The sequence below is a fragment of the Lagenorhynchus albirostris genome, chromosome 3 (genome assembly GCF_949774975.1).
Source record: "Lagenorhynchus albirostris chromosome 3, mLagAlb1.1, whole genome shotgun sequence".
NCBI classification, from domain to species: domain Eukaryota; kingdom Metazoa; phylum Chordata; class Mammalia; order Artiodactyla; family Delphinidae; genus Lagenorhynchus; species Lagenorhynchus albirostris.
In genome coordinates, this window is record NC_083097.1 from 162527065 (window position 1) to 162547788 (window position 20724).

Genomic DNA, 20724 nt, shown 5'->3' on the forward strand with positions numbered 1-20724 from the left:
GGCTAGGAAGTGTAGCAGGATCCTTGTGCAGCACCGAGAGCCCCCTGGAGATCTGTGGCCCGGTGACCTGGCCACGTCCTTGGCCTGGCCTCACTCTGCACTCAGCTGACTCTTGCGTACCATCCCTCCACACCAGTCTGTGTGTTAAAGAGTCACTGTCCTGAGCCCCTGTGTGCCCCACCCCCTGGCCCTCCCTGGGGACCCCGACACAGCCAGGAGCCTCCAGGATGCTGCTGGGGCCCAGCTGCTTCTGTCCTGGTCCTATGGGGCCATGTCAACTGCCACAAATTTTGACCCTTTATTGTCCTATGGTCCTAAACGCAGTCTTGACCTGCTCCTTCCGCAGCCTCCAGGATGCCCTTAGGATCCCCACCGCTTCCTTTTCCACTCTGGGAGGACCAGGGCCAGCCTCAACATGAGGTTTCGCTGCATCCTCCCCTCTACACAGAGCACATCAGAAACCACTAATGACGCGAGCTCATCATGTTCGGAGCTCCACATTCTCCCTTGGGGAGAGACTGCCTGTCGTGACCCTGTGCTCCCACTTCCCTCTGCTCAGCCCATCCCCATTCTAGAATAAGCGGGCATGGGGAAGATGCTCTAGGCAGGAACCATGGGTGCCATGACCCAAGCTTCCTGGTCATTTGCTCCACAGCCTCAAGGGGCGGCCACAGTGACAAACAGGAGCCCTTGGCCACATCACATGCTCACGAACTCGCCCAGCCAAGAGCCCCGCTTGGCCTGAGTCTTGCCAAAAATGAAATGGGAGGGGAGGGGAAGTGGTCCCTCAGGCCTCCCAGCGGACCTCCCTGAACAGCCACAGGGAGCACCTCACACGCAGCCCCTGAGCGCTCGAAGCTGTTATGATCCCTTTACAGATGATGGCTGTGTGTTCACCCTCCATCTCCAGCAGGCGTTTGCAAATTAACTCCACTGCCCAATCCTTTCTTCAAGTGACATCTTACTTGAGGATAGAGACAGAAACAGCTCTAAGAGCTGTCCCGGTGGGGAGGAGTTTGGGGGCACAGAGGCCTCCCTGCTTGGTCTGACTACTCCTTCCCCAGAGGTGCCCCCCAGATCCCACCTGGGAACCCCAGAGAGTTTAAAAGCTGCCCTCCTGGTAACGGGCATAATAAGTGACAATGGGAGGGCGCCAGGGTGCCTCCACATCCAGGATGCTAGGCTCCCCAAAACTCCCTTTGGGGTTGTTCACTGAGTGCCCTCGCTCTGAGCACGTGTCCACTTACCGGAGACGGTGACCACGATGTACTGCTGGGATGCCGGGGACGGGGCGGGTGTGCCGGCCGGCTGCGAGGGCGTGGGGGTGGCCGGGAGCTCTGTCACGTACTGCTTCTGGCCGCCCGGTGGCTGTGCCTGAGGCTGCGGACTCTGCAGCTCGGTGACATACTGGGGCTGGGGGGTGGCGGTGGTGGCGGGGGGCTGGGGAGGCTGGGGTGCTGCTGAGGCTGGTGGTGGCGGTGGCTGGGGCTGGGCTTGTGGAGGGGCCTGTGGCGGCTGGGATGGTTGCGGGGCTGCCTGTAGCTCAGTAACGTACGCCTGTGTTGCCATGCCAACAGTGGGGAAAATGATAATAAATAAGGCTTTTCTTTTTCTTTTTTTCTTTTTTTTTTTTTTTTGCTTGCTTGGGAAGAAAGGTGGGGCGGGGCGGGGGAGAAGAGGAGGAAAAAACAAGAAGGAAAAACAAGAATTAATCTACAGGCAGAGGAAACCAGGGACAGCTCCTGGCTCCCTAGAGACACATTTGAGTTCATCAGTAACTTAATTAAATCCTGAGGCTGGTGGCAAGATATAACGAATCCATCGTTACTGCAGGGCAACTAAGTATGGACTGGAGCTGGTCTGCACCTCTTCCACTCATCCCTGCCCAGGATTCCTGCCTTCTTCCTTCCTAGGCCCCAGCGCCTGGGGGACCCCTGTGCTGGGAGAGCTCCGGCTCTCACCCAAAAACAAATAATACAGTTCTCCTGAGGGCTCCTGCAGGCTGGGCACTGTGCTGAGTGCTTTCTTTACATTACTCAATTTTAATTTTTGTTTTTTGGCCGCGCCACGTGGCACGTGGGATCTTAGTACCCTGACCAGGGGTTGAACCCGTGACCCCTGTAGTGGAAGCGTGGAGTCTTAACCACTGGACCGCCACGCCAGGGAAGTCCCTACATGACTTTTTTTGTTTTTTAAGCTTGTGGTTTTCTTTTTTTTTTAATTAATTAATTAATTTATTTTTGGCTGCATTGGGTCTTCGTTGCTGCGCACGGGCTTTCTCTAGTTGCGGCGAGCGGTGCCCGGGCTTCTCATTGTGGTGGAGCATGGGCTCTAGGCACGCTGGCTTCATTAGTTGCGGCACGCGGGCTCAGTACTTGTGGCGCACGGGCTTAGTTGCTCCGCGGCATATGGGATCTTCCTGGACCAGGGCTCGAACCTGTGTCCCCTGCACTGGCAGGCAGATTCTTAACCACTGCGTCACCAGGGAAGTCCCCCTACATTACTTAATTTAAGACTTTGCAACGATCACATCTGAATTTGGGTTCCTTCTGCCAGGGGAGGAGCTGAGGCTCAGAGAGGTTGAGATTGCCCCAGGCCACACAGCAGGGAAGTGGCAGGACCGAGTCTGAACCCTGGGCATTCTAAGCACTTGACTAGTCGGCTAATTGCCAGAAAGGAAAGCCATGGGGAAGCTACCTCCCAGCCAGCCCGTGCCAGCTCCCTAATCGCCTGCCATCTGGGCTTGGATTCTTGGCTGAGTACCATTCCCAGTGGGGTGCCAGACACACAGAAGCTGTTTGAGTCCAAAAAGCCTCCCGAGCTGCTTGCTGCCACAGAAGTGAGGGCAGTTACGGGTGGTGACACCAGATGTGAGCTCCTCAAGGAAAGTGGCCTTCTAGGACCAGGGGCAGCTGGGCTGGGAACAGGTCCTGGCCACAGGGCAGGCCCAGCAGCCCCTGCTGACCTCAGAATGGGGCCCACCTGACCAGGCAGAGGCAGCTTTTGTGGCTGCTAAAAGGTTGTGGTCCCTCTCCCAGGAGCTGGGTGAGGCACATGGTCTCTCTTGCCAAGGGGGAATGGGCCCTGGTTCAGGTCCAGGGGCGCTGTTCTGGGCTTTCCCACTGGGCAAGACGGAAGGGTGGCCTGCCAGGGACTCAGGCAGCAGGGGGAGCTTGCCCACCGGGAGAGGGAAGAGGCTACTGCCTGCCATGCACACAGAGAAGACATCTTCCCCCAGCCCCTGCCCTTCCCCAACTCTTCTGCCAGCATTAGAGAGGCCCACCTCCTCAGGTCTCATACTACTGGGTCCAAACTCTGGACCAGATCAGGTGCTCAAGTCACTGCAGCTAATCAGCACCTGTCTGCCCAGTGTCAGACCCACCTCCACATGAACCCTGGCCTGTCTCTTAATTCATAAACGTGTAACTGACTTTCCTCTGGGCCTCAGTTTTCCCATCTGTCACCTGGGGATGATGAGAACACCTGATTCATAAGGCTGTTGTAAAGATCCAATGTGATCAGCCCAGCACCCAATAAGCACTGAGAAATGGAAGTTGCTATTATTATTATTCATTCAACAAACATCCATGCCAGTTGGGGCTGGAAGGGAGAGAGAGACACAGTCCTCAAGCTCTTGGAAAGAGGTGCCAAGGGGGACTCTGACTCTGGTGTTCATCAGCCTCACCTGGGGAGTTAGTTAAATGCAGGTTCCTAAGCCCCACTGCCAGAGTCTGGGATGACCCTGGAGTCTGCTGTTTGAGCTAGTCCCCTGGATGATTCAGAGGCAGGTGGTTCTGGGGGCACTGAGAAACCCTGGCTTGGACTTTCCCAGCCCTAAGAGAGCTGGCCCCTAGGGGCCCCTCCCACCACAAAAGGGCTTTAAAAGCTCCACACTTGCTGGTGCTTTCTCCTCCTCGAGGTGCCAACCCTGCAGGCCTCCTCCCTTCCCCTCAGGGGCAGAGGAAGGTGGCGATGAGACAACTGAAAGGCTGAGCTCAAAAAGGGGAAGGGGGCTTCCCTGGTGGCACAGTGGTTGAGAGTCCGCCTGACGATGCAGGGGACACGGGTTCATGCCCCGGTCCGGGAAGATCCCACATGCCGCGGAGCGGCTGCGCCCGTGAGCCATGGCCGCTGAGCCTGTGCGTCCGGAGCCTGTGCTCCGCAACAGGAGAGGCCACAGCAGTAAGAGGCCTGTGTAACACACACACACACACAAAAAAAAAAAAAGGGGGGGGGAAGAGGAGATGGATAAAACAGTTAAACCAACTTCTCTGTTGGGAGACCTTCTCAGCACTGTCATTGTTAGTCTCTAGGAAGAATGATACAGAATGACATATTTCCCATAACTATTTCACCAGGGAACCCCCATTTTTTTGCCATTTGTGGAAGACTAGGTTAAGCAGAGTTCTGTAGGGTGTTCCCTAGAGAGGAATAAGTCACAAATATTTATACAGGATGAGGCATTCCCGGTCTATCTGAGCATGACTCAGCAAATCTGTTCCTTAGCAACGAAACTGCCAAAAAAAAGCACCAATGGCTGCACCTATCTTCAAAGCCAACACCTGTTTTTGGAGAAAGTTTGAATCAATTCTTTAGGTCAGGGGCTGGCAAATTTCTGTGCAGTCAACATTTTTGGCTTTGAAGACAGACAGCCTATTGCAATGACTCAACTTTGCCCCTGGAGTATTAAAGTAGCCATGGACAATATGTAAACAAGCAAGTGTGGCTGTGTGCCAATAAAAGTTTACTTCTAGATACTTAGATTTGAATTTTCATAATTTTCACATATCATGATATATTAATCATGTCACAAAATATCAGTCTTAAAAATGTAAAAATCAGTCTTAGCTCACAGGCCATATAAAACAGGTGAAGGCTGTAGTTTGCCAACTGTTTTAGATGCCAGATACTTAACTGAATGGTTTACATCTTGGACAAGGCCCTCCCAAGGAAATGGAAAGAAAACCTCACTTCCCTCACTTGTAGACTGGCTTCAAAAATGAACTTTTGGGGGAATGGGGAAATTAAATATAATAATGTGTGTTTCCTTCATCCTCTATATCCAGTTTTTTTGTTTTTTGTTTTGGCTACACCATGTAGCTTGTAGGATCTTAGTTCCCCAACCAGGGGTTAAACCCGGGCCCCAGCAGTGAAAGCATGGAGTCCTCACCACTAGACTGCCAGGGAATTCCCTAGCCACTTAGTTTTTAAGACTTGTCAATAATTCCTCCAAAATAGATCCTAGGGCTGGGCATTGCCCTCCATCTTTATCAATACCATGCTAGTCTGGGCTACCATCATCTCTTGCCTGGACCCTCTCATCACTGGCTCCCGGCTTTACTCCTGCCTGTATAGTCTATAAGATCCTTTGAAAACACAAACCCTATCGTGTCACTTCTCTACTGAGAAGGCTCTAAGGCTCCCCATCACAGAGAATAAAATCCAGAGCCTTCCCCATGACCCATAGGGCCGTGTGGGATCTGGCCCTTTCCCCTTTCTCATTCTGAATGTTCTAGCCACAATGTGGCTTCCCAAATGCTCCAGGCCTCCTCCTGCCTCAGGACCTTTGCACCAGCTCTTCCATCTACTGGCATGCTCTCCTCGCCTCCAGCTGCTGGCTGCTTATCACTCATGTCCTAGTTCATACGCCACCTTCTCAGGTCTCAAGTAACCCCCTTCCAAGCCCTCTGGAGTACCTACTCCTGTTTTATTTTTTTCCTGGCCCTGTATCCTGTTTATTTTCCTCTTCCCTACACGACCAGGAAGGTAAGCTTTCCCCAGGGGTGGAGATGTGACCTGCCTTGCCCATGACTCTATCCCCAGCTACGAAAACACTGACAAGCACACAGCTGGGGCTCAACTTTTACTGTCAAATGAGTGTCCACAATGCTGGGAACACACTGCTAGTAACTGTCAAAAGCCGGTTCAAATCTGCCGACTGGTAAGACCTTGTGAAAAAGTTACTGCCTCCTGCCAGCAGCAAGCTTGTGCTACAGGGGCAGGTGATGTCTCCTGGTCCAGAACAGGCCCCTTAGGCCAGGAAGACTATGCGCTGTGTGGTTGCTATCTGGAGGGCGTGTCCCTAGTAGGTGGTGATGGGGAGGGGGGGTGGATCCTGCCTAGCCTATCCCGTCTTCAGCCCCAAAATGCTGGGGCATGTGGCAGGAAGGGGAGGGAGAGACCCTTAGCTCCAGAGACACCCTTCCCAGGTCCCCACCTTTCCCATGACACCCACAGCCCCAGCTCATCCAGCTGCCTCCCGGAAGGTTGAGTCTGAGCCTGGGCCCAGGGAAAAATTTTCTTTCTGGCTACCCTCCTAAAGCTGGAGAAGGGCCTTAGGAGAGTGACACTTTCCCACTAGAAACTAGAGTCCTAGCACTCAGCTTCCCGGGATCCCAGTCATCGGCCCACACAGCAAGTGAGTCAAGCCTTAAAGCCACTAGGCTGTCACCCGATTCAAAATGATAAAAATAAATGCGAATGGTATAATTCCAAAGGCTGAGCAGGAAGCAACAACCATCATAATAACAGTAGCAGCCAACATAGTTTGAGCGATTACTATGTATTTAATGCTCAACATGTATTCTTTTATGGGATCCACAGCATAGTAATATGAGATTAAAATCATTACCAATGATCACTGTCCCTAGTTTAGATGGGAGGAAACTAAGGTCCAGAGAAGTTAAGTTACTCGCCCAGGAGCATACAGCTAGAAAGCAGTTGATTGTTTCAAGGACAAGTGACCAAAGCCAGTGTTCCCTTCAGGAACCCCTCTGGGCTTGGGCCTTTCAAATGCATAAGATATAAAAAGGGGGAGGGGCAGTTAACAAGACTAGATCACTTTCTGCTCAGAGCTCGCCTTTCTAACAGGTACCGATGACCTGGCAACTTGGTTATTTCTAGATTTTAGAAATATTTCCCAGATCAGGTTATTTCCTGACCTGGGAAAAATCCCTGGAGAAGTGACACTCCCAAGCCTTATCTAAAATTCTTGAGGGAAAGCTTTGGGAGAACCTGAAACGTTCCTTCTCCCTGAAGTTTACTGATTGATTTTAAAAGAAAACGGCTGCAGAATGCACTCGGCTCTGCTGATGCCAAGCTCCAAAGCAAGATGGAGAATAAGCACAGTGGACTTGGCCCAGCTGCTGTTTAAAAAAAATTCTTCCTCAAGCTGGCAGATCTTGTCCCGGCAAAGCAGTCACTCAGATTCTCCTCTAACAAATGTGGAACACTTCCCCTTCCCTCTGATCTCGGTGTCCCAGCTCCCTGCCCACGTGGCTCTGTAAGCTGGTACCTCCTCAGCGACATGTGACCCAGTTGACACCAACTTGACTGACACAAAAACATGTGTCTAGCCAAGAGAAGCAGCGTCAGAAACTTCCTCAGGCGCCCTTTACTCCATCATTTACTTCCTTCCCCAAAGGAAGACCAGAATGGGCAGAACAGCTAGGAATGGTCCCATCTCCAGGAACAAGCCCCCTGCCCAGGGACAAGACGAGATCTTAGATCTTAGAGCTGCCCACATAGAAGCAATCAAGTTTCTGTTCTTCTAACTCAGTCACCCAAGATCACTCCTCTCTGCCATGGGCTTCGCTTTCTGTGAACCAAATCGTCCGGACTAAAGCCATACCCCTATCCCACAGCTTCATGAAATTGTCTACCTTCATCTCTTTTCAGAGAGAAGGCAGATTTAGGAGCGAACAGCAATATTGAAATCAAGACTAACAGTTAATCTATAAAAAACATTCAGAAAAAGTAGATAGGAGTAAAAAGTTCAAGAATGAGCCCTAGAGAAATTCCTGAAAGGAATTAGGAGTCCCTGAAATGCAAAAAAGAGGCGATGGCAGTGATTCTCCCCACTTTACAGGATAGAAAACTGAGGCCTCACATGTGGTACACACTTGAGTCCTGGCAGGTTCTAAAGTGACAAGGCACAGGTGGCTTCCGTCGCTTACGCGAGCAGGAATGCCTAGGGGATAGCTGCCCCACCCGGTTCCCGGGGCACCGGCCGGTCCCGCCCACACCTTATGACCTGGCCCCGCCCACTCACTTCGGTCCCGCCTCGCCCCTCCCTCGTTCCCATTGGCCCAGCCCTCCCAGTCCCGCCCCCTTGTGCCTCCCGACATATAAAAGCCCCCCGCCCCGGCTGGCCGGCCTACCTCCACTCGCCGTCTGCCTGCGAGCGCCCGCCCCTCGCGGGGGCCGGGCTGCGGGGCCCGGGGGCGGGTGGTGTAGCCCCAGCCGGGCCCCAGCCCCCTCCCCCACGGCCCCGACAGTCGCCGCCGCCATTTTGACCGCCCGCCCCTTCCCCCAAGATTATGATTACAGAGACACCCGCCGCCCGGGCCTCGCTGTCCTCCCCGGCCCGGACCGCCACCCTGGGGCCGCACGGGTTACCTCGGCTTCTCCCTACTTCTGTCCGCGGAAGGGCTTTCCACAGGTCTCGGAGGCGATGTTGGGAGGGGGACAGAACGTGCCGGGGTCCCCGGGCCAGGCCGGGGGGGTGGGGGTGGGGGTCGGCCGGTCGGTTGTTGTTGTTGACTCGCGTTGCCGGGTTGCTTGGTCGCCACGACTACCGTGGCTATGGCGCCTCCGTTTCCCTCACCGGGGCAACTGTTGCTACCCACCCTACTTACGTCACGCGCCGGGGGCGGGGTCCAGGGTGATTGGCGGCACTGGGAAAAGTGATTGGATGGCGCCAGGCCCTGCCGCTAAGCTATTGGCTCCAAGGCACGTCTTTCAACAGCCTCTCGACTTCCCGACGCTCTGATTCATCGGTGTGAATGTCCATCGAGGGAAACTAAGCCTTCAAAGGCAGAGGAGCCCGTCACTCCCTCAAGGAAGCTGCGGGCTAAGAATAAAGGGGTGGGGCCTGTAAGGTCGGGACTGGTTTGCGGCCGTAAAACTTGCCTTTTGGTTCGACTAACGGGACGTCAATCTAGCCCAAAGGTTTGCCGCGCTCTCTCGCTGGAAGCTGTGCGTATGCGCAGCACGCAAGGCCAGATGGGAGTGGTAGTCCGTTTCTGCGTACTTTAAACGCCTTACCAAATATGAAGTGCGAGAAAGTAAAGATCTTCCTTCAGACTTCTCCCTTCCCCTATGGGCCAGTTCTTGGCCTTGCGCGCTGACGTCACGGGAGGAATGCGGTGACGCTGCGCTGCTTGTCTGTGACGTTGGCGGCGGAGGCCGGGCTCGGGGTTCGATGACGTCACCGGGCGCGCTTTCCCTCCCCCTATTACCCTAAGGTGGTAGAATGAACGTGGGGAGCCGAGGTGGGCGGGGTTCGATCCCAGGGCCGCGATACCCACCGCCACCATCTCCGCCTAAATCCATCCCGCTCTCTCCCGCCTCCCCGCCCCATTGGACCTGTAAAGGTCACCGCTGCCGGGGCTACCGCGGCTGTCTCGGCCCTGCAGGAGGCGCGGGCCGACCTGGGAAAGGTCTCCCGCAGGCGAGGGAGACTTAATTAGCTGCTTATTCCGCGGGCGATAAGCAAAGGTCACCGTCCAGCCCCTCCCGGGGCAGCTCGGGTTGCTCAACCGACTCCACACAGCTCCCCCATCCTTCCCCCACTCCCACCCCGAGTCCTCCGTGCCTCAGTTTCTCTAGGGGAGGAGAAGAGACAGAAGCGGGACTTGTACTAGGGTGAGCGTCTTGGGTGGAAAAACTCAATCATCAAGATGAATAACATTCTAATGAAGTATTGCAATATTTTTTAAATATCAAAATTAATGGGAAAAAAATAAATCCATGGTGAACAGAATAGCAAAATTTTAAATAAAGACGGGATCTGCCAGGACTGGGATTAGGGCGGGGTGAGTCATGCGAGTGCAAGGTCGAATCTTATCTTTTGCTTTTTGTTGACATTAATTTTTTTTTTTTTCCTGGCAGCGACACACAGCTTGCTTCTTTATACTTTTTGTTTTTTTCCTGGCAGCGGCACAGCTGGCCAGGATCTTAGTTCCCAGACCAGGGATTGAACCCCGGCCCTCCGCAGTGAAAGCGCAGAGTCCTAACCACTGGACCGCCAGGGAATTCCCAATTTTGACTTTTAAATATATCTCGATGACTAATTTTTTTGACAACCCTTAAGTTTTGTGTCCTAATCCCCACCAAAGAGGGAGGGAAAAGAAAGCAAAGGCTCAGAGCCTGAAGTTCTAATTCAGATTTTGCTGTGTGACAAATGAGAAAGTGGCTCCACCTCTCTGGGTTTATGTTTCCTAGTTCAACGAACATTACACTTTCCTCAGGCAAGGCCCTGCACGTAAAAGTGAAAAAAGCAGACAAGTCCCTAGACTCTGCATTCTACTACAGGAGGAGACACAATAAGCAGTGAAATTAATACTCAAGATAGGTTCGTAAGAGCTGTGAGGCGCTACTATGTAGAAAATAATCAGAAAGGACTGATAATATAGCACAGGGAACTATACTCAATATTTTGTAATAACCTATAAGGGAAAAGGATCTGAGAAAGTGTATATATATATATATATATATATATATATATATATATATATATATGAATAACTTTGCTCTACACCTGAAACTAACACAATATTGTAAATCAACTATACTTCAATTTAGAAAACAACAACAACAAAGACTCTTAAAAAAAAAAAAGGCAACATTAGAGTGTGCGGGATAAGAGAGACCGCTGTAGCCCACGTAACCTGAGGAGGGGCTCCTTCGAACTGCGCCTGAGTTGTAGAAAGCAGGCAAGCCCCACAAAACGGAGGTGGAGGGAACTGCAGAAGCAAAGGCCTGGGGACTGGAACAGACATCTGGCAGGGGTGGAATTAGCAAAGAGGAACGTGCCAACAGGTGAGGTCAGAAATGTAAAGGTAGTCTGATGATTCTGCCGAAATCCTCCCAAGAACCCAGCAAAGCGGAATATTCCCCCCACTTGACAGGTAAGCAAACAAAGGCTCAGAAGGGAAAGTACCTCCTCTAGGATCATGTAACTGAAGGCAGCAGAACCCAGACAGCCTGTCTCCTTCTCTGGGACTTTTCAGTGTGCTTTTCTGCCCCTGGGTGTGACCCTCGATGGAAGACTAGAAGGGGCAGTCCCCGTCTGCTTGGAAATACTAGCTGAGCCCCAAGAATTAATGAGACTTCCAGGCAGAAGGTGCCCGAGATAAACCCTGACTGGCAAAACAAGTCGCTCGACCCTTGCAGCTACTTCTGTGAGACAGGTTTGGGTGCCAGAGCCAGCCATGTTGGGTGGGGGAGTGCCAAGAAGCCCTATATTTACTTCTTACCCATTTCCCCACCTTCCTGAAGTCCTTGAACCCCCAAGATTGGTACAATCAAGCCTGGAAATCATTTCTTCAATTAAAATTACTCATTATAAAACTTAATGGCAGGGAAGGCAGTGTGGGATTAGAAATGCTCTATATTTTTATCTGGTGGTGGTTGCACAGGTATATAGCTGTAAAAATTCCCTGAGCTCTCCCTTTAAGATCTGTGCACTTTATGTATGTTATACCTCGATTTGAAAGTTAAAACACACACACACTTATTAACCCATTGGAAGTAGCTCTCAACCAACTCCTTTCTGAAAATGTTGGTAATTAAAAGTAAGGAATTAAGCACGATCTTGCCTTCCCAGTAGTAACTTTTCATGGTCACCAAACAGTCTAAGAATGCCAGCTAAAAAATGTGGAAGGAGAGAATTCCCTGGCGATCCAGCGGTTAGGACTTCGCGCTTCCACTGCAGGGGGCCTAGGTTTGATCCCTGGCCCCATCCCTGCTTGGGAAACTAAGATCCCGCAAGCTGTGTGGCATGGCCAAAAAAACTGGAAGGAATGAGAGAATTAGAACAATCACCATTTTGCAGAAGCCAATGAAATAATTGATTTGGGCAGTATTCATCGATGGGTGTTCTCAAACATCGGGTGAGAAGATGTTGGGGAGCAAGATACGCCCAGGGTTCACTAGGTGTAGGGATGCAGACTTCATCACAGAGGCCAGACTGTCACCAGTGTTAGCTGCAGTGAAGCTGAGCATCACAATACAGGAACCCTTGGGCCTCCGGGGCCTCCTGATGTGATACCAATGGAAGTTCATAGCTTCCCCTGGGACACATCTTGCCAAAATGTTAAACTTGACTCTGATCGGGTCTCTTGACCTAACATCCAGTTTGCAGGAAATGGGAAGCATAGAGGAACAAGTTAAATGACATCAGGAAGCAACTGACAAACCCCAAGGGTGGAGTGTGCTACAGGACAACTGTCCTGGTGTCTTCAACGCGTCAGTCATGACAAAAAGGAGTGGGGGACTTCCCTGGTGATCCAGTGCTTAAGACTCCACGCTCCCACTGCAGAGGGCACAGGTTCCATCCCTGGTTGGGGAACTAAGGTCCTGCATGCCTCGCAGTGCGGCCAAAAAAGAAAAAAATAAAAGAGTGGGGACTATTGTAGGGCAGGCGACATCATTGACATTTGAGGCCAAATTGTTCTTTGTCGCAGGGGGCTATTCTGTGCACTGTAGAGTAGTGAGCAGCATACCTGGCCACCACTCACTACATGCCAGGAGCACACAACCTCCCCAACCCCTTCCTTTGCCAGGTGTGACAACCGAGGATGTCTCCAGACACAGCCAAATGTCCTTGGAGATACTGCCCTGGAGGATGGTGGAGCAACTGACAGAAGGACCAGGGTCCCCAGGCTGTCTGCCAGCAGAGACAAACATTCTCTCCTGTTTAAGCCAGTTATTGGATCCCTGTTAAATTGAGAGAGAACTACAACTTTGGTAATTCTCTTCCAAGTTTTTATATTCACTGAGTTTTGCACCAGATAAGAATGCTCATTGAAGCAGGAAGTTGGAAGCAATGTAGGTGTCCATCCCTCAGGGACTAGAAAGATGAAATAAGAACGCTGAGTTGAGAGAGTACTAATCTAACAGTGAAAGCAGCAAAGTAGCTCTTAAAAAATGTGATGCTGATGCGGTGAAACTCAGACACTATAGCATTTTAAAATAAGGCAACCTTGCTCCTGACCCAAGAGTGAGAGGTCTTCATGGAGTTTTGCTAAAAGAGAGAAAAAAAGAAATGAAGAGCCATCCATTAATGTGCCAGCGAGTAATGAAATAAGAATCTGACACTTGGTGCATTGAAATGCAAACAAGATGTCCTTCTGTTATGCTGGAAATTCATCTTAAAAGCCTGTGCATTTCTGCTTATTAAACATGAGGTGTAGTGAATGATTAGCAGGCTGGTTCTTCTTCTTTTTTTTTTTTAATTTAATTTATTTATTTTTGGCTGTGTTGGGTCTTTGTTGCTATGTGCGGGCTTTCTCTAGTTGTGGTGAGCGGGGGCTACTCTTCATTGCAGTGAGCGGGCTTCTCATTGCGGTGGCTTCTCTTGTTGCAGAGCGTGGGCTCTAGGCGCGCGGGCTTCAGTAGTTGTGGCACGTGGGCTCAGTAGTTGTGGCACACGGGCTTAGTTGCTCCGAGGAATGTGGGATCTTCCCGGACCAGGACTTGAACCCATGTGCCCTGCATTGGCAGGCAGATTCTTAACCACTGCGCCACCAGGGAATCCCAGAGTGGTTCTTCTAACTTTTCAAACTATGTACACAGTAGGGTAAAAGAAATATATTTATTTATTTATTTATTTATTTATTTATTTATGTTTGATATATAAACACTGTGCAGATATATCCATGAATCTGATGCATGAAGACAATCTTCACGCATGGAAGATTTCTGGAGGCACTGAAAAGAAGATTTGTAAAAGAAAGGAATGGACTGAGATTTAAAAATAACAAAGATCTGAGAGACAATGCCCTAAATAATTGGGCTTTTAGAGAAAATGCTTGGGGTGTATGCATATCTACATGAACCTGTGTCAACCTATTCCCCGTCCCCCCAACTCTGGAAAGACAAGTTTTTGTTGGGAGGAGGCTGAAGGAAAGAAGTTAATAAATGCTTTCAATCTGGTTAAAAAAAAGAAAAAAAAGTAAAAACAAAATAAACAAAAAATCCCACAATGTATCACTGAAAAGGATACAGATGGAGATCTAGTACACAATGTCATTTTGCAAATTACAGCATACTTGTATAAGCATATAAAGTAAAAGTATAAACACACAAAATGATACATCCTATTATTTAAGACTATCTACCAGCTTAAGAACACGTAGCAAATGCCTTAGGGATGCTGGCAAAGGTTTGGGAAGGGCAAGGAATTGGGGATCTGGGATGGAGGGGACAGAAATTAAACTGGTGAGGGCTTTGCATGAACCAATGAAGGTATGATAGAATCTGGGGAGAAGCGGGGCTGGGGTGAGACCTGGGTTCATGGCAATTTGCCGGGGGGGCAGATGTCACACTGCAAAAGGCTGAGGGCCAAGTGGGAGGGGAATAATGGAGAAAGTGAGTACAGGTGAGATGTATTTGGGTGAGGAAGTCATATCCTACATCTGCACTGTCTTATATGGTAATTGCTAGTCCTGTGTGGCTATTTTTACGGGAGGGGATGCCTTTTATTTCTTTTTCTTGCCTAACTGCTCTGGCTAGGACTTCCAGTGCTATGTTGAATAGAAGTAGTGAGAGTGGGCACCCTTGTCTTGTTCCTAATTTTAGAGGAAAAACTTTCAGTGTTGAGTATGATGTTAGTTGTGGGCTCGTCATATATGGCCTTTGTTACATTAAGTACATTTCCTCTGAATAGCAGTTTGCTGAGAGTTTTTATCAGGAAAGGATATTGAATTTTGTCAGATATTTTTTCTGCATCTATTGAGATGATCACATGATTTTTATCCTTCATTTTGTTAATGTGGTTTATCACGCTGATTAATTTACAGGTGTGGAACCTCTTTGCATCCCTAGAATAAATCCCACTTGATCATGGTGTGTGAGCCCTTTAATGTATTGTTGAATTTGATTTGCTAATTTTTTTTTTTTTTTTGGCCGAGCCACAGGGCATGCAGGATCTTGGTTCCCTGACCAGGGGGCGGACCCTACTCCCTGCAGTGGAAGCTCAGAGTCTTAACCACTGGACTGCCAGGAAGTCCCTGATTTGCTAATATTTTGTTGAGAGTTTTTGTATCTAGCTTCATCAGGTATATCGGCCTGTAATTTTCCATGTGGCTATTAAAACTTAAAGAAAGTAAAATAAAATACAATGAAGAATTCAGTTCCTCAGTCTCACAGGAAACATTTTAAGCGCTCAACAGCCACATGTAGCTAGTGACTACTATATGGGAAAACACATTCTCATCATCAGAGAAAGTGCTATTGGCCAGCACTGCTCTAAACCAACTCTGAACAGATATTTCAGAGACTCAGGGAAATGTTAACATTCGCTTTGGTGTAAGATGATACTGAAGAATGACTGTATATTTTGTTAGGTGTGAAAATGGCATTATATTATGTAGGAAAATGTGTGTTGGAGTATTTAGAGATGAAAAATGGTGTCAATAAGGTTGAACAGAGATGGTGTGTTTAAAGAACCTAGGACAAAGCCAGACATGTAGCAAATCCTCAATAAATGTTAGTGGTCAGTAATCTTAAGAGTTTAGAGAAATGACAAATCGGGAAAAAATATTTACTACACATTTCATAACCATATGGTAAGCTTCCTTAACATATAAGAACTGCTAGGGGAGTTCTGGTGGCCTAGTGGTTAGGATTCCGGACTTTCACTGCCGTGGACCGGGTTCAATCCCTGGTCAGAGAACTGAGATCCTGCAAGCTGCATGGAGTGGCCAACAAAACAAAACAAAACAAAACAAAACAAGGGACTTCCCTGGTGGCGCAGTGGTTAAGAATCCGCCTGCCAATGCAGGGGACACGGGTTTCAGCCCTGGTCCAGGAAGATCCCACATGCCAGGGAGCAACTAAGCCCGTGCACCACAACTACTGAGCCCACATGCCACAACTACTGAAGCCTGTGCGCCTAGAGACCGTGCTCTGCAACAAAGAGAAGACACCTCAGTGAGAATCCCACGTACTGCGACAAAGAGTATACCCTGCTCGTGGCAACTAGAGAAAGCCGGCTCGTAGCAACCAAGACCCAACGCAGCCAAAAATAATTAATTAATTTTTTTTTTTAAAAAAAAAGATTAAAAAAAAAAAACTCCTAGAAATCAGGAAGGAAAAGATCAACAACCTGAAAGAATAATGGACAAGGAAGGTGACCAGAGAGGAAAAAGAAAACTATAAATAGCTCTTAAACACATGGAAATATGGAAACATGTTCTGTCTTGCTTGTGGTTAGGCAAATGCAAATTTTCTCTACTCTGAGATACCACTTTTCACTTGTTCTTTTGGCAAAAATCCAAAGTTTGATAATATTCTGTTGGTGAAGCTGAAGGGAAACAGGACTCTTATCCATTGCTGGAGGGAGTGTGAATTAATCTAACCCTCAAGGAAGGAAATCTGGTAATATCTGTAAAAATTACAAATGCACATAATCTTCGAGCCAGAAATCTCACACTGCAGAATTTATATACAGATACACTTGCATACGTGTGAAATGACATTTGTGCAAGGTTCTTCACTGCAGTGTTAACCTAAGAACAAACGAATGAAATAAATGTCTGTCTCTGGCAGTGAAATTAACTATGGGGTATCTACATGGCAAAATACCATCCGGCTGTAGAAAATGACAAGGGTGCATAAAGAGAGCTTTGGAAAGGGGAACACTCCAGCATTTGTTGTTAAGTGGGGGGGGCTGTGGAGGAGGAAGGTGCAGAAGAATATGTAAAACGTGTTACCTTGAACTGAAATTCTGACACATTCTACCACATGGATGAACCTTGAATGATTACGCTAAATGCAAGAATCTAGACACAAAAGGGAAAGTCCTGTATCGTTCCAATTTGCAATGTACCTTGAAAAAGCAAATTCATAGAGACAAAATGTGGAATGGTGGTTACCAGGAGCTGGGAGAGGGAGGAATGGGGAGTACCTGTTTAACTGGGTACAGAGTTTCAGTTTGGGAAGATGAAAAATTTCTGGAGATGGGTGATGGTGATAATTGCATGACAATGTGAATGTACTTAATGCCACTGAACTTTATACTTAAAAATGGCTAAAATGGTATATTTTATGTTATATATATTTTACCACAATAAAAAACCCAACATTTTAATGCTACCTTTAATGTAAAAGCAGGTGTGTGTGTGTGTTGGAGGGGGTGGAGGGATAAGGACTTGTATTCATATTTCTTTTCATATGTGCACAGAAATTCCAGAAAGATACTCAGGAAATCAAGAGCAGTGGGTTACCTGTGGGTGAAGAGAGGGGAACTAAGACTTGGGAGGGAGATACTGCAGCATAAACCTTATACTTTTCATTTTCTGAAGCCCATGAATGTATTAACCGTTCAAAAATAAAATTAACTGGCTTCCCTGGTAGTCCAGTGGGTAAGACTCCACACTCCCAAAGCAGCGGGCCCGGGTTTGATCCCTGGTCGGGGAACTAGATCCCACATGCATGCCGCAGCTAAGAGTTCATATACCACAACTAAGAAGTCCGCGTGTTGCAACTATGAGCCCACATGCCGCAACTAAAAGATCCCGCGTGCTGCAACTAAGACCTGGTACAGCCAAAAATTAAATAAATAAAAAAATAAAAAAATTAGTTAACAAATTAGGAGAATGGCTTTATTTAGGATTGATTGGTAAGATTTGAGTGCTTTTTTTTTAAAGATCTGGGTTGTGGGTGTTTTTTTAATATAAATTTATTTATTTATTTTTGGCTGTGTTGGGTCTTAGTTGCTGCACACGGGCTTTCTCTAGTTGCGGCGAGCGGGGGCTACTCTTCATTGTGGTGCGCGGGCTTCTCATTGCGGTGGCTTCTCTTGTTGCGGAGCACAGGCTCTAGGCGCACGGGCTTCAGTAGTTGCGGCACGTGGGCTCACTAGTTGTGGATCACGCTCTGGACTGCAGGCTCAGTAGTTGTGGCACATGAGCTTCGTTGCTCCGTGGCATGTGGGATCTTCCCGGACCAGGGCTGAAACCCGTGTCCCCTGCATTGGCAGGCAGATTCTTTTTTTTTTTTTTTTTTTTTTGCGGTACACGGACCTCTCACCGTTGTGGCCTCTCCCGTTGCGGATGGAGCACAGGCTCCGGACGCGCAGGCTCAGCAGCCACGGCTCACGGGCCTAGCCGCTCCGCAGCATGTGGGATCTTCCCGGACCGGGGCACGAACCCGTGTCCCCTGCATCGGCAGGCGGACTCTCAACCACTGCGCCACCAGGAAAGCCCTGGCAGGCAGATTCTTAACCACTGTGCCACGAGGGAAGTCCCTTAAGTGCATTTTTATGCTGCCCATGATAATGGTGGTGATGATGATGATGACAGTAACAATAATGATATTGGTAGCAGATAACATTTCTCAATTCTTATATATGAGTTTCCTATGGCTGCTGTAACAGTTCACCGCAATTGGGTGGCTTACAGCAGTGGAAATTTATTCGCTCACAGTTTTGCAGGCCAGAAGTCTGAAATCAAAGTGTCAGCAGAGCTGTGGCTCGCTCCCAAGGCTCTAGGGGAGGATCTTTCGTTCTCTTGCAGCTTTTGGTGGCTTCTGGCGTGACTTGGCCTCTTTGGCTACATCACTCCAATCTCTGCTTCTATCTTCACTTGGCCTTTTCTCTTCTGTCTCTATTAACACTTGTCATCGGATTTAGGGCCCACCCAGATAATCCAGGATGATCTCATTTCAGAGTCCGTAATTATATCCACAAAGATCCTTTTTTCCAAATAAGATCACGTTCACAGCTCCTGCGATATATCACCAGGAGGTGATCACCATTCAACCCTCTGCACTTGGGTGTCATGCCCAGTGCTAAGCACTTTGCATAATTTCACCCAAGTCCTCAAACAACCCCATAAAGTAGATACGCTTATTATCTACATCTTCCCAATGAACTCATAGAGGTGCAGCGCCTTGCTCGCAGGAAGTGGGATTTGCACTCAGCTGTGATGGGCTCAAAATTCTGATTCTGTGTGAGGCACAAAAGAAGCTTCTGGTTCTGGGACAGTCAGTTAAAGTCAAACAGTCAGGCAACAAATATTTCCTGACATGTTTGTTCATCAGCAACCCCTGGGCCAGGATTGGGGATACGGAGAAAAGGGCAGAAGGGTACATCCTTAGAGAGTGGCCAGGAGAAGAGGCAGAGGAGGGGAACATATTATTCATCAGCCCTTTTGAAGCAGTGCAGTCAGATATGACCCCTGTCTTCTGGAGCACTGGCCTTGGCCTTGGGGGCAACCAAGGCCAGGAGTCTGTCATGAAGAAAAGGACAAAGGAATAAAGTTCAAATCCAAAAGGGATGTGTCAAGTAGACATAACATTTAAGGGGCTTCCCTGGTGGCACGGTGGATAAGAATCTGTCTGCCAATGCAGGGGACACGGATTCGAGCCCTGGTCTGGGAAGATTCCACATGCTTAGGAGCACCTAAGCCCATGCACCACAACTACTGAGCCTGAGCTCTAGAGCCCGTGTGCCACAACTACTGAGCCCATGTGCCGCAACTACTGAAGCCCGCACGCCTAGAGACCACACTTCACAACAAGAGAAGCCACCCCAATGAGAAGCCCGCACACCACAATGAAGAGTAGCCCCCGATCGCCACAACTAGAGAAAGCCCTGGTGCATCAACAAAGACCCAACACAGACAAAATAAAAATAAAAATTAAAAAATTAAAAAAAAAGAAATAACATTTAATTAAACAGCACTTACTGCATGCCACAGACTGTTTTAAGAATTTGACGCACTCATTCAATCCTCCTTGTTTTACAGGTGAGGAAACCAAGGCACAGAGAGCTTAAGTGACTTGCCGAAGGTCACACAGCAGGAACTAGGCAGACATGGGATTCGCACCCCGCTCTGCCCATCACCAGAGCCCTTATTGTCGTTTTTTGTAAATTGAGGTGAAATTTAAAAATATATAATATAAATAATTAAATAGGACTGCACTTCCACTGCAGGGGGTACAGTTCCGATCCCTCACTGGGGAAGCTCCACAAGCTGCACGGTGTGGCAAAAAACAAAAAACAAAACAAATAAATAAATAAATTGAGGTGAAATTGACATATAAAATTAACCGTGGTAAAGTGAACAATTCAGTGGTATTTAGTGTATTCATAATGTTGTGCAATCACCACCTCTGTCTAGATCCAAAATGTTTTCGTCACCCCAGAGACATACCGGTAGGAATTACTCCTGATTCCTCCCTCCTCCCAACCCTTGGCAACCACTAGTCTGCTTTCTGTCTCTATGGGTGTGCCTATTCCAGACATCTCCTATAAATGGAATTATCCACTATGTGACCTTTGGTGTCTGGCTTCTTTCACTCAGCATAATGCTTTCAAGGTTCATCCACATTGTAGCATGTGTCATTGCTTCGTTCCTTTCTAGGCTGAGTGATATTCCATTGTATGGATGGACCATATTTTGTTTATCCAGTCATCTGTTGATGGGCATCAGGGTTGTTTCCACTTTTTGGCTATTGTGACTAGTGCTACTATGAACATGCATGTACATGTAACATTAAAATGGTCAATTTTGGGCTTCCCTGGTGATGCAGTGGTTGAGAGTCCGCCTGCCGATGCAGGGGACACAGGTTCGTGCCCCGGTCCGGGAAGATCCCACATGCCGCGGAGCGGCTGGGCCCGTGAGCCATGGCCGCTGAGCCTGCGCATCCGGAGCCTGTGCTCCGCAACGGAAGAGGCCACAACAGTGAGAGGCCCGCGTACCGCAAAAAAAAAAA

At 48.7% G+C, this 20724-nt stretch overlaps 1 protein-coding gene across 6 annotated transcripts in view; it reads right to left on the reverse strand.

The window, feature by feature from the left end:
* The window catches only part of RFX1 (regulatory factor X1), a 31871-nt gene extending 23276 nt beyond the window's left edge, over nt 1-8595 (reverse strand). For 2 of the 6 annotated variants that reach the window (XM_060145010.1, XM_060145007.1), the window contains exon 1: nt 1248-4163. In XM_060145010.1, the coding sequence (XP_060000993.1) occupies nt 1248-1569 (322 nt within the window). In that variant the 5' untranslated portion in view covers nt 1570-4163. Of the gene's footprint in view, nt 1-1247; nt 4970-8397 lie in introns of those variants that run through there. The other 4 variants (XM_060145008.1, XM_060145012.1, XM_060145009.1 and 1 more) reach the window with 4 other exon arrangements.
* Between the last annotated feature and the right edge of the window lie 12129 nt (nt 8596-20724).